This window comes from Stegodyphus dumicola, chromosome 10 (genome assembly GCF_044657685.1).
Source record: "Stegodyphus dumicola isolate Sdum_Otavi_A_Nest chromosome 10, ASM4465768v1".
NCBI classification, from domain to species: domain Eukaryota; kingdom Metazoa; phylum Arthropoda; class Arachnida; order Araneae; family Eresidae; genus Stegodyphus; species Stegodyphus dumicola.
In genome coordinates this window covers 128,858,861-128,873,759 of record NC_140777.1, presented here as the reverse complement: position 1 = coordinate 128,873,759, position 14,899 = coordinate 128,858,861, and the positions used below count along the sequence as shown (strand labels likewise).

The window sequence follows — 14,899 nt, the reverse complement described above, 5'->3', positions numbered from 1 at the left end:
ATTCGATAAATTTAACACGGATTTAAAAAATTCTACTTTATATTTACATCTCAGCAAGCACACTATTCCGATATCCATAGGCTGAATGATGGACGTAAAGTCCATCAGACTTTCTTCCTTTAAAAGGAGGAAAATCTTTCTTCCTTTAAAAGCACGAGGTCATGTATTTTTTCCATTACAAAATGTTTACACTTTTGCATTCATGGATCATTTGCACATACTAAAATTGTTAGCCTTGCTTTGGAATCTTTGACACCAGTTGGAGCCTTTTCTGTAGAGGTTTCCAAGGTATTTCGTGGTACATATTGCCAGAAAAAACCATTTTTATGAGAATTATAAATTTGTTCTGCGATATCTTTTCACTGTTAATGAGTTCAATGAATTCATCTGCAAATAGATCAGCAGCTTCAGTATTTTTCACCTGAAGTTTTTAATTGCCTTATACCAAGACAATTTTTAAATTTGATTAACCAAATATGTGCACTCAGTTTTTAGGTTCATTTCTTCATGAGATATTTTGGTTTGAGCCATTAGTATTGGACTTGTCAATGGCACGCCCTCGCTGCGACGCTGTCTGACCCAATCAAAATTGATGTCATGATAGTTGCTTTTAGCATACCAAATAATTAGTTGATTTTCCAATGCCATACTCCTCGCATAATTTTGAGATAGATATACCTTTATCCATTTTTTGCAGTAATTCCAAATTTTGTCTAATGGGCATCGAAACATGCTTTTCCTGTTGCAGCTCCAGAATTAGAAACTCTTTTCGACATAATTCAAAGTTCAAACTTTAATTTTCATAAAATTGCTGTATTAATAACAGCCAGCAAAAAATAATAAGCTGAATAAAATCAGAAAGTTAAGGAAGAGTGCAATCTGCTATATTAATTGAAATTTTTTGAAATCAGTAAAGTATAATTTTAGCCTAGCTTATTAGCACCTGCTATACATTATTCGCTATGTATCATGAGACAGACAATGAAAGTCAAGTTGTTCTGTTAAATTTTGTCTTGCTTCTATCGCAGACTGAGACAATTAAGCCTGAATTGTATTACCTTTAGTTATTTATTATACCTATGTCTATTTCTTGCATATGCTTAAGGCTTATCTGAGTCCTGAATAAATAAATTGCTACATATACTTAAGGCTTATCGGGGTCCGGCCCTAGATATCTCACTGCCTGATGCAGTCTCTGCGGGTCCTAAGTTCCACTCTTTTGTCATGTGACCAAACACATACGTCATTAAAACAGGTTTCGAAAATGGAAAAAAATTTGAGAAACTATTGTTATGAATTTCTTTTGTATTATTCCAAATAAGTAAACATCTATGAGTAAAAATAAATGATTTTTTGCATCGAGTCATACTGACCCAAACGATACATTAGGTATAAATTTAAAAATATTCCTTCGAAATACAAATAAACATAAATCCCTCTAGGAGTACATATTTATATTATTTACCAACAATGTCAAGAAGTTTCAAGAAAATATCCCTGTACTATATTTTTTTATGAACGTATAAATTTTATTTTGAGTCATATTGACTTGAACAGAACAGCAGGGTTAAATAATCTAATCTAAAATTACATTACAATGTTGTTAAATTTCTAATTTTAGAAATCTAGAAATGTAACAACATACGAAAGCTTGTTCATATACTGAAAATTTATGTATCCTTTTCAATGAATTAAAAAATATAACGGAATCAATATCTGTATTTGAATGAATTTATTAAACATATCCAGCTCACACACCTCGTGATTGTAAAAAAATAATGAAACACATGTTAAATTTATAGAAAATAAATTTGGATTATTTAGATAATTATTGGGCAAGCCTGTAAGAAAAGATGCCTTGGTGGCAGATAATCTACAGGAAAATGGTCTTTTATTTCAATCAAACCAACCCTCAGATAAAATTAATTTGGGGAACTTAAAATCAATTTCTCCCTAGTTTGAAATAACACTAAAAATTTTCATATGTATGGTGGCAACTTAACAGTATAAAAAATTCTGAAACTAATAAAAAATAAATTGTGCAGTGCATTGACACAAGAGAATTTAAATTTACTATTATCAGCCTGCACTGAAAGGCACACTTTAAAACTTTAAAGGAATTTTCAAGGAAGAAATTTTACCCAAAACTTACAGGAAATTAAATACAGTCAAAAGTCGTTAATCCGGACTCATAGGGACTTCGGCGATTCCGGATTATAGATAATCAAGTTTAAATCTGGTAAGATGGAATGCAGAAATTATACAATTAAAAATATGAAACCGTAATTTATGAAATAAAGAACAATTATAATCTAAAGGGTATCACAATTTACAAAAAAAAAAAAAAAAAAAAAAAAAAAAAAAACTTAATATTTATTTGTTTACTTTATTAAACATTTCTTTCAATGTAAGTTGTTTAAGTTGCTTCGTTTTATGTGATAACACTTTCTCTTTAATTCTATAAACAGACATAATTTCTTGTTCAGTTACAAAGTTCCGCTGTTCAAGTCCTATAATTGCTGTGTCGAGAATACCGACTAATTTGTCAATCGAAATTTTTTCGTTTTCAATAACCTCTGTGTCACTTTCTTCACTATCAGAAGCGAATTATAATGACGAGGAATTTGATTTAAATCATATCAAAGACAGAGTACATCAAGATGAAATACTACATTTAGTAAGGAATTATAAGCCAAATAAAATAAAAACATCTGCCCTGAAGATAAGGAGAGTGCTGACAGATTAACTTCCAATTCATTGCACGCTGCGGCGTCCCCCTTCAGAGTAGCGTGAAATTGATAAACAGATTTTGAAATGGTTAGAGAAACAAAGGATATGCCTTTATCCATTTTTTGCAGCAATTCCACTTTTTGTTTGATAGACTTCGAAACATACTTCCGCTTTGTAGATCCTTTGGGAGCTCCAGCATCGGAAATTCTATTTGACATAATCGAAAGTTCAAGCTTACTTTTATAAAATTGCTCTAACAGTCTGCAAAAAATAATAAGCCGGATCCAATTCAAAGATTAAGGAACAACGCAATCTGCAACATTAACTGAAATAGATAATTAGATAATTTTAGCTTATACCGTCCGTTATACATTAAATGTGCATGCGTAAACGCATTATGTGCATGCGCACACGCACAGCCGTAAAGGTCTTACGCGCATGCGTAAACGCCAAAAAGCGACGCATGCGCAGAAAGTTTGTAGCTTTGAGGTCCAGATTATAGATCATTCCGGATTATGGGTGTCCGAATTAACGACTTTTGACTGTATATATATCCCATTTTTGCAAATGTATTACTATTTTTGATAGGACTGCTGCAAGTAAGGGCACCTACAACACTGCACAAAATGCTTTGTGGTAACAACAGCATATTTTTTGATTGACTTAAGGAAGAAGTACATGATGGATTTATAGGAATTAAATACAAAATTATCTGTGTTTTCCTACAGGCTAGACATGCAAGCATTAGCTATAACTAGGTTAAATGCTAAAGCACAGGCTATTATTAACATTTATGATGATTAATGCCTTGTGGTTATGAAAAGTGTGATGCTTAAGCAATAGTGTGAAGGTATAGGTTATATACCAATAATTACATTATATTACATTCCATGATTGTATCAAATATGTGTTAGTACTTACTTCACCACTTTCAGTTAAACACACTGAATGCATTCCACCTGCTGCCACATCAATAACAGACTGAGATAATTCAAGAACAGTGGGTCTTTTTTTAACTTCAATGTCTTCACCAAGTCCCAGCTGACCAACATCATTTTCCCCAATTACAAACACTTTGCCTGATATTGTTTTTAGAGGAGGAATCTCCAGAAATACTGAAAATAAAATGTTTCAATTTTAAAATTTAAACAACTAAATCAGGGGGGATTGCAATCCCATTTTGAAATCCTGAAAACTGTGTAGTAAAGATGTTACATGATTTTTAATAATTACATCAATACAAAATAATGTTACAGAACAAAATTAGTTTGTATTTCCTAACATTATATCTAACAGTTGCTTACCTTTTGGTTAACACGTTGAGCGCGGCGCCTGACGACCGGCAGTGAACTTTCCGTGTGGCAGGCATCCGGAATTTTCGTTTGGCTGGCGTCGGTCCGCGGGACTGACAGTATTAAAGTTAAAAAATAAATATAGTCTCAATGAAATATGATCAAATTTAGTTTTAATGAAATGTATTGAAACATTCTAAACAAAAATGCGGCTTAGCTCGCTGCCGGCTGAACGGTAAGGACAGCAAATTTGGCGCCCCGCTCAACGTGTTAATCAATATTTTAATAATAACTACTGTGTTTAGCGAGCTTTCTTTTTGATGATGGTTTGATTTCTTGAAAACGCTGCACTAATACTTATATTTTTCTTTGCTAACAACTGAAAGTTCAGTAAGGCATTCTTACATTTTATCTTTTCACTTAACTCTTTAGATATTAGATTAGAACTTGAAGTATGCATATTAATAAGTGTTGGAGATGAGGGATTGCTAGAAAAAAGAGAATGGTCCATTAATTTGGTAAACTGTCCAGCAAACATTCTGTCATCATATCACTTTACATAATTAAATAAACTTTCCATAATGGATATAGTGAACAAGTTGAAAGTATGCCGAACAACAGATTTAATCAGTTTTATCAATACTGGGTATTTCTGCTTTTTATCTACTTTTAGCCTGAATTCTTCAGCTCCTACCCACCTTTTCTCAATAATCTAAAAGTTTTAAATTTATGTAATCTCTAAATGATATTTTTTCTAAAAGAAAATGTAAGAAAGATAAGTATATATTACACATAACCAGCAATTTCGAATTTCAGAAGCTTAACGAATCCAGAATTCTTGCTATATCCAGATCACAATCAACCTTGATAAATAAATAAAAAACAACCAGAATAAGTTTTTACAGGTATGTTTAATTACATAACAATTAAGCATTCAATTTGCTGCTTTTAAATTATTTTTAAATTTAGAAAATCTATTTTTCGCCTTTCAATTTTTAACCCTTTGGGTACATTTGACGAGTGAGATTCGTCATCTGCTTACTTGGGTGAAGTTACAGTGGATGAGTCTGACTCATCATCTGAATTTAAGAAACAAGCATTGATGTTTGTGGCATCCCCGCTAGTGGGTGCTGATCACAAACAATTGCCTGACATTTGTTTATGACATCTTACAGTTGCAAATAAGGTTAGTTCCACTTACCTTTATTATTACCTGTGTTTTCGATGTCTGAAATAAAAATTTTATTTTATGACTGCGAAAATAATAGTTCCAATGAAGTAGAGCTGTATGTTAACAGTGGTTACAGTGACTTGGATAGTGAAAATGATGAAAAGGATAAAGAATTGGAAAGTTGGTTCTTGTTCTACAAAAATATTTCTATTTTGTTTCATTTATACATTTATTTATATTTTGTAACTAAAATGCTGTTTCAAAAATATATTTATATCACCAATATAAGTATATTCTAAATAAAATGTATTACTTTTACATATTTTAATCCATATAGCGACAAATTAAATCTGTCCCATGGGCATTAAAATCCTCAAATAATTTAGTACTCCAAGGGTTAACAGCACTTTTAAATTCCAAAATTTAACTTGTAGGGAATTTATTTAATACAGAAAGTGAGTCTAATATGCAAGAGGTATCAAAAAAGTAAAATTCATTAGCAAATGAGACCTCCATAATGAACAATGGCAATGATGAATATACAATTTATTCCTCATCTACAAACAGAACCCAATTTTTGCAGGAATAAACTCTAAAGTAAATAGTGTCAAACTGATAGCATGAAGGCTGAATCTGGCCTCTGAAGCAATTTTACTTAGCCTATGAATGCATTTCAACTATGTATTTGTTAAAAATGTAATTCTTATTTACACTTTTAGAGACATAAAAAAAAAAAGCTCATCAAGATATTTTGCGGGTATCAGATTTATTACCTTCCTCGCATATAATTTAATAAAAAGGTGCAAGTTTTGTAGACAAAACCTATGTACGAGACTGTTACTGAAGGGGGGGGGAGAAAAAAAAAGGACAATGAATAGATTGAGGCATGTATTTATCATTACATAATATAATTTATAATGATTTTTATAAAGAAATGAAAAAAAGCAAATGTTTTGGAATAAAAATTTCTGGTAACAGCTTATTATTTGAAATGAGAAATACTGCCTAGCAGTTTTAAACTAATTCTTCTTTCAAAATGTTGCATGTAATGTAATTCAAAATGTTGCATGTCGGTGGATAAATTTTTGCAATTTTCAAAGAGATATATTCCTATTCCATTATTTAAAAAATTGTGAAATGCATAGTATTAAAAATTCTAAGTGCAAAATAAGCAACATTATTAATTACAAAGGGAAAAGTTCTCAGTCATTACTTCTACATGAAAAGAAGACTACAAATGAATACCCGAAAAAAGGTATGTACAGTTCCCAAAGTTTCTTAAATCATTGGTAAACAGAATAATCTGCCAATGCAGAAATCAATTCCATAGCCTCTATATACATCTGTATCAATAATAAATAAAATAATAAAACCAAAATTGGTTGATCTTTGGATTATGGTAACTTGGCGATTTTTTGGCGAAAATTTGGCGACCAACTCTGCTACAGCAACCCTCTATTTTTTTTTTTTGCCACCATTTTGTCTTCACGAAGTAAAGACATGTTTCTTTTCTTTTTATTTACTCAACACTTTTTCCAACAATCTACTAGCCGAATTACACTTATGCTAGAAATTTTATGTAACAAAACTGCTTAATCACGACAAATATTAACTGCAAAATTGGGAAAAAGTGCACAATCCCAAACTCCTTGCGCATTTTTCAGAATAGCACATACACGTAAACCATTTACACGTCGACTTATTTTTACTTAAAAAAAATCCCAGAATTGCACAAAAATGGCATTGCACACACTCTTAACTTTATCCATCCACACTGCTATTTTGTCATAAATTAAAAAAATTTGCACAAAAATGCAAAAAAATTCTGTGAATCTTTAAACTTGGTAAAAAGCACATATATGAAATTACCTGATCATGAAAAAGTATATATCCTTTCCAAGGATGAACATTTCCACGTATAAAATAAATAAAATATCCAAAAACTTTTACCTCTAAATTATCTATTATATTATAAATGTCACCAACGAATTCATACCGCAAACATTACAAATGGTTACAAATACTTAGTGTCAAATATTTAAATTATTTCCATGCACGTTTACTTTAACTGAAACGTATACCAAATTCCTACAAACATAAAATTCACAAAATAACTATCATTTAATTAAAATATCACTAAACCATGTACACGTCGACTTATTTTTACTTAAAAAAACATCCCAGAATTGCACAAAAATGGCATTGTGCACACTCTTCACTATATCCATGTACACTGCTTTTTTCTCATAAATTAGAAAAATTTCACAAAAATGCATGAAAATTTTGTGAATCTTTAAATCCGGTAAAAAGAACATATATGAAATTACCTGATCGCGGAAAAGTATATACCCTTTCCAAAGATGAACATTTCCACGTATAAAATAAATAAAATATCCAAAAACTTTTACCTCTAAATTATCTATTATATTATAAACGTCACCAACGAATTCATACCGCAAACATGACAAATGGTTATAAATACTTAGTGTCAAATATTTAAATTATTTCCATGCACGTTTACTTTCACTGAAACGTATACCAAATTCCTACAAACATATAATTCACAAAATAACTATCATTTAATTAAAATATAATTAAATTCAAGGTACAACTCTAATATACGCCCTAATTTCACCAAATGTGGCGATATGTGTTCTGCGCTGGTTTTTGGCATGATTGCGTGTTCTATGGCAACCCTGTTGACGTTGAAAAATCTTTCGCTGGAGCTCGTTGATTCGCCTCTGTTTTTGAGAAGATGGGAGATACTTGATAGATACTAGATCTGAGAAGATGGGAGATACAAGATAAAATGGTAGTTGTTGAATTGAAGTTCGGCAAAAGGAAATATCATTGTGGCTATCCTGTTGAGGGGTAGTGGGTATTTGGAAGTGTGGAAAGAGGGTCTGGGAGATTATTTTTAATGGCAGTGCATGATAGAAGTAGGGATTCATGATTTTATTTATTTGTGAACCATAGTATAAATTTTCTGGATAGTGTGTCTGGCTGTCATGTAAATACGATAGTGATTACGTGGCGGCATGTTAAAGGCGGTATGAAATTTATATTTCTGCTATTCGAAAACGCATTAATTCATGGTAAGTGCATCCTTGTTCTTATTTTGTAGAATGTTATGTTCATTGGTTCTTTAGTATGAATTTCTGTCGTTATTGTTGTTTTTTTAAATTGTTTGAAATTTATTTTAGTTTATTTTGTTGTTTAGTGTCTAGACTGTGCAATTCATAGATGTTTTTTATAGTTGAAACAGAACGCTGTGTACATGGTATTATTTGAAATTTATTGTTGTTATGTTATTTTATTAAAGCGAGGAGTGCGTAGATCGTAGATTCCTTCCTTGCCTAAATTGTGCAATTCGTAGAATTTTTTTAAAGTTTAAACAGGATGCTGTGTACATGGTATTCTTTGAAATTTATTGTTGTTATGTTAATTTATTAAAGCGAGGTGTGCGTAGTTTGTAGATTTGTTCGTTGCCTACATTGTGCCATTCGTAGATGTTTTTTTAAGTTAAAACATGTCGCTGTGTACATGGATTCTTGTCAAATATTTTTGGTTAGAAACTTTACGTTTTTGCTATCTAAATTTTTTGTTTTTGGATTTTTAGCTAAATTGTATGTTGAAAACATAGTTTTTGCATGTGCGAAAACCACATTTTTGGAGAACATTTCAGGCTAAAAGTTCGAAATGTAGACAAAAAATTTAGATAGTAATATGGCAACATGAAGTTTCTCGCCAAAAATATTTAGCGACTTGAGGGCGCATATCAGAGTAGTTCCAAATTCAAAAACACTACTTAAAATATAAATAAGCACATACATTAAATTAATAAAAATTAGCTTACAATCCTAATTACTTTAAACTAAATCATTGCTAATAACAATTTTCCAATAATACCATATTACTTTATTTACTCCTTACATTTAGAACAATGCATAAAAATAATATCCTCAAATTAAAAATACTAACTTACCTAATCTTCTTCAGAATCTTGATTATGTGGTGGATAAACTTTAATAAACTTCAGGATCTTTAAAATCATACTTATAGTTCACAGCAAGGTACCAGGTAAAATAAATAACTTAATAAAGCATCTTTACTTCTATTTCGCACAACCTTAAAAAAACACTTATTACTACCCCTTTCAATCCCACTAAATACCCATTTTGAATTCACTTTAGTTAGGGCCATGGGATCCAAAAATTAACCAACACTGTTTCACACAACACAGAATAAAGCTAAATACAAAATTTCCAGATTTTTTCCAGATTTCCCCCCTTCTCGGATTAAAGAACTGTAATTCGTCCATTAATGTCACATGACATATCTCATGATCTCTCATTTCCCTCACACAAAATAATGTGTAATCGGAACTGAGTACTTCTCACATTATTACCAAAGTCCTAGATAGTAACCTTTATCGCCTCCAAAATGTCCCATACTACCAGTTACCATATTCCAAAGATCAGCCCCAAAATTTATAATTTAAAAAGTTAAAAAACATAATGTTCTTCAGGTTTTGCTAAAGCACATGGCTCAATGCAAAACAATTTGTCGAACCCTGCATGAAAACTATTTAGCAGGAGATAAATGGAAATACATTGTGACCCTTTATAAAGCATGGGTTTATCTTAATAACTTGGGGAGAGGAAGACGGTTATTTATTATTGAAAAAAAAAAAAAAGAAAAAAGAAAAAAATGTACAAACCTAGTTCCATCGATGCAAAGAAGAGTTTCAGTTAAAGGGTAGAAATAAAAATAAGAGTGGGGAAAAAGTTAAATTCTACTCAACATACTATCAAAACAATTTAATATCTGATATTTACAGAAGAAATTCTATTTCTTTATGGCACTGACTTTCACGGAATTAATCCTAATGAAAACAAATCAACAAGTCACATTTCAAAAAGTACCTCTGCATTTTTGAAAAAATGAAGATTGATATGAATATTGCCTATATACCTTTTAAACATATTCATGGGAAGTAACCTGATGTTTCACCTATGGATTAATGTGGCTCTGGACTCTTGAAAGAAGAATGGAAATCAATATTACTAGACATTTTATGAAAAAAACTCCTATCATGGGAACCAAAATGCAAAAGGCTATCGGATCAAATACTTAAATATGCTCTTTATATTTTAAGCATTAATTAAATGGCCCGAAATCATTCCAGAAACATGCAAATACCCTCTGTATTTGCATCAATTATCTAGTACATTGGAGGAAAAAAAAAAAAAAAACACTGAAGTGGGGCTTCTGTAACAAGTTTTGCCATTAGCTTTAAATTTTGTTAATCGAGCTCTGTCTGCAGATCTTCATGACCCGTCATTCTGCATGTTTAAAGTAATTTAAAAAATTCAACACAGCATAAAGATATGATATGATGCTTGAATGCAAGGCCTGTAAAACTAGTAAATATTCAGAGTTAACTTTCTAAGGTGCAGAGGTATCACGGGAAAAGCAAAAGAAAAAAAAAAAAGGCTCATCAAGATATTTTGCGGGTATCAGATTTATTACCTTCCTTGCATATAATTTAATAAAAAGGTGCAAGTTTTGTTAAAACAAAAAATTAAATACCTTTAAAAACAAAAACACACACACAAGAGAAAAAAAGTACATATGATAACCTTTATAGATTTTTTACTATTAGATATAAAAATAGGAAGCAACTGATTATAGCTAGCCTTGCAGTCAATCTGCCTAAACATGTTAAGATTTTTCAGGTAATGATAAAATCCTATTTATGACAGAAAACATGAAGTGCATAGTTTTCAATCTGATGATGCATAAAAAATCTTTAACTTTGCTAATTTTTCCTTCGTACCAGGTACATCATATATGCAAATGTTATCTTATGGCCGGCTGAGTCATATATGAAATGCTGTTTAAATTCACTTTATAGCTGGGTGTATCACATATGAATTTTTAGATGGAAAATTTAATATTTTTTGTTACTACTAGATGTAGCTGTATGTTTATTACTATGAAATTTATTATTTAAGTGAAGTATGACGCATTAAACTTACTGAGTAAAAATTAAATCTTTGCAATGATTTTTGGCATTTTGTTTCAGAATGACAGCAAAGTTTGTAGGTTTTAAACAAGATTATAGCTCTTTAATGTGACAGTTGATATAAACATAAACATGTAGTTCTAGATGCTTCATAAGCAAAGTTTGTAGGTTTTAAACAAGATTATAGCTCTTTAATGTGACAGTTGATATAAACATAAACATGTAGTTCTAGATGCTTCATAACATTTTTTTTTCTGCAATATAGTGGGGTAGATGTTCAATCATATCAGAGGGTGTATTTATTCCTTTTAGATTCAATCTTCAGAGGGATAATTTGTATCATTTAGTGAACTACTTTTTATGACTAAATGGCAAAACAAAAACAGTATTTAACAGAAGAGGAGCATACATGAATGATAAATGAGTCTTTTTCTGACAATGATGACAGGAATGATATATGTGGTGCAGAATTGAAAAGTGACAGTTATAGCAATTCTAATACATATTAATTTAAGATAAGTCAAAAATTATGCATGCTGATTTTTTTATAAAAGAGATTTTTAATAATTTTTATTATTATTAATGTGTTAAATAAAATCTGTGATTGTTTATATATTTTTTCCACATATATTTATTTACGTCCAAAAATTATATTACTCTAGAATTGATTATTTTATAAAATTTTTATGGAAAACATACTGATAAAGTTTTAAAATTAGTTCTGATAACTATCTGAGAGCTCCTCTCATAATGAACCAAAATTTGAAATATCCAAAGTTAAGTTTAGCAATGCAAATTGCCCATCCCTAGTTTGGTGACTGATATGCCCAGCAGGAAAGCGTTATAAAAATGCACTTTTTATCAGTATGTAGAAGTAAATCATTTAAAAAAATTACCTTATATTATTAATTCAATAAATCAAATTTAATTATGCCTAGTATTATTTCTGTATGCTGTTATTTGCAATAAAAATCAGACGGTGGGGACGAAATTTTGTGATAACATTTAGATAGGAAATCTTTCTGTACATTTTTTACTCCTTTATTCAATCAATCATATACAGTTTTACACTTAAAGCTTGAGTATTTTTTTTTCCATATCATGTATAAAAGAAATATGAAAGAAAAAAAAAAATGTGGGGAAAGTGCAGAATCACCCGCTGCTTCGCACGTTTCTCAAAATCACCAACTTGAAAATAACAAGTCGAAGAATTGCACAAACTCGTTATCCATGTACACATCGACTTATTGTCACTTAAAAAAAATCAGAGAATTGCACAAACTTGGCATTGCGCACTTCCTTGACTTTGTCCACGTACACATCGATACACACCATATAAGTGGACGATTCTGCACTTTACCCAAAAATGTGGTTTAAAAATTACTTTTAAAACTGAAATTTTCCGCGAGTTACAATTTTATTCTACACAAAAATAGTCTTATCAGCTTGCAACAAGTGATATTTTGTTTGAGATATTTAATAAAACATTTTGCTGTGTGTAAAGGAGGAAAAAAAAACAACCCACAAATGTAACACAACTTTAAAAATTTGTTATGGTAAAAACTTTTTGAAGCTACTCAACTGCAATTTAAAGTATCCCCATATCCACTTTTTTTTTTTTTTTTTTCTTGTAGATGACTTTCTTCAGAAAATCTGCTTCCATTACATACCTGAACTTCATAAATAACCCAATTCTACATCAAGAATCCAAATATGTACAATCAAAAATCAATTCATTTTATGTGTATTTAGCATGCATTCAGATCATTAATTAAACAACTTACAATGTGTTATATAGAATTTATAACATATTAACAAGTTAAAGAAAAAAATTATTTTTTGAGGGTTAAAAACATTCTAATTACCTTTTGGTCGCTTTGCCTTTGATTTAGTAACTATTGTGACTTCTCTTGAAGTGCTGGGAACATCAAGCTTTTTTTCTTCCACAAACTTTCTTTTCTGTGATTGTTTTACATATGTTTTATTAGCTTCTTCAGATTTTGGTTCTATAATTTCATCTGGCACTGATTCTTGTGTTTCTTCAGCAGAAATTTCTTTATCTTTCGTAACATGTTTTTTCTCCAAGTCTTTGTCAGGATATCCATTCTGTAGCGAGGATGCTTTTTTAGCCCCTGTTCCTTTTTGGACAGTAGCTTTAGGTTTTAAACTAGATGATTTGGCCTTTGATTTCTGAGTTCTTTTAACCATATTGCCCAAATAAGTATGATTTACAAAACAAACCTAAAAGAGAATTAAAACTAATTAACTAAATGTAATTTAATATTACATTTAGTTACAGGGGCAACAAATATGTAACAAGTTTAAATCGTTGATATTTAACACAGCTAAAAATATATTAAACACTATATACAATGCAATGTGTAGATTTTGGAAAGAAATACAAACGCTCTAAAATATTTAATTTGCAAAAAATTACTATCCACATTTAAATTATAATTGAGGATACTGTGTACTTAAAATGATAACAAATATGAATGTTACTAAGCTTTACAATTGTTATAAAAATATATCACATGATATTCCCATATATTCAAAATAGGCTTAATATTAATTAATTTCACGGAATTTGTATAACATTAACACAAGACGAGAACATAACAATTTAAATACAGATCAAGTTAAGAATACAGGAAGATGTTCATACAATTTATCAGAATCAAACCGCATATATATGACGCTTAAAAACTAACCACGTCTTTTACGAATTGCACACGGTACCGCGCTGTAAACATTCAAAAGGCTACAGTGGTTGCCGTTTATAATTTTATAAATCAAGAAAATAAAAATATAAAATTTTGTCAAATTAACTAGGCTGCAATATTAAATTGCGTGAAATGCATTTTCTGGTTACTGATAAATTGCTAGAAAACAATCGCACAATAAAACCAGAAACGTATCCTGAATTGGTAAAAATATAATTACGGGTGCCCCTTGGCGATGATTGGCGGTACATGGACACCGAATTTGTGCAATTTTTTGACTTGTTATTTTGGCTTTGTGTAGCGGCGACTTTTGCGCCAGAAATTGCTGCTGCACAAATCCAAAATAACCGCAATTCTAGAACTTTAGGATCGGTATTACTGCCCCTTATATTCCACTTTAAAGCACAAATCCTCTAGAGGAGCAGTTACTTATTGATCCGTTGGCTTCTGGACTTCAGTAGCTCTGTTTGGGTGACGGTCCCTACGAGCTATTGATTCGCCTGTCTCGAATTTCATAGCATATACTAAAGCGCTTTTAGATTCTTCACTTTCGCCATTCGCAGGGCTTTCTGTATCTCAGCATCCCGGATGGCATCGATGAAGTACTGCAAGTATTGGCTTTCCCTAGCTTGGCAGTCCGAAAAGGGGAAATGAGATAGCCTTTCATCATCCTTGTCAAAGTTTTTCCGGGGTCTTCTTTTGGTAAGATTTCAACTGACGTCTGGCGTAGACTTTTAAGAACTTCTTTGCCATAGAGCAGCTCCGATACGTTGCATAGAGCTTCGAAATCTGGCCTCTTGTTTTGGGAATCCACTCCAATCTTGTTGGAAGTCTATCTTCTACGTCTGCTCTCATACAGTCGGCAAGATGGCAGGGCTTAGTGTCAGAATCCCATCACTTGCGTTTGCCACTAAAGAGAACTGAGTCTTGTACACTTGCCAAGAGGTTTTTTTTC

At 31.1% G+C, this 14,899-nt stretch overlaps 1 protein-coding gene across 2 annotated transcripts in view; it reads right to left on the bottom strand.

Annotated features, from left to right (window-relative positions):
* The window catches only part of LOC118191744 (regulator of chromosome condensation-like), a 63,451-nt gene extending 49,380 nt beyond the window's left edge, over positions 1–14,071 (bottom strand). Inside the window, exons 1-3 of one of the 2 annotated variants that reach the window (XM_035362587.2) lie at positions 13,933–14,071; positions 13,087–13,462; positions 3,652–3,845 (exon numbers count right to left, since the gene is read on the bottom strand). In XM_035362587.2, the coding sequence (XP_035218478.1) occupies positions 3,652–3,845; positions 13,087–13,462; positions 13,933–13,974 (612 nt within the window). In that variant the 5' untranslated portion in view covers positions 13,975–14,071. Of the gene's footprint in view, positions 1–3,651; positions 3,846–13,086; positions 13,463–13,886 lie in introns of both variants that reach the window. The other variant, XM_035362588.2, reaches the window with a different exon arrangement.
* Positions 14,072–14,899: the final 828 nt, after the last annotated feature.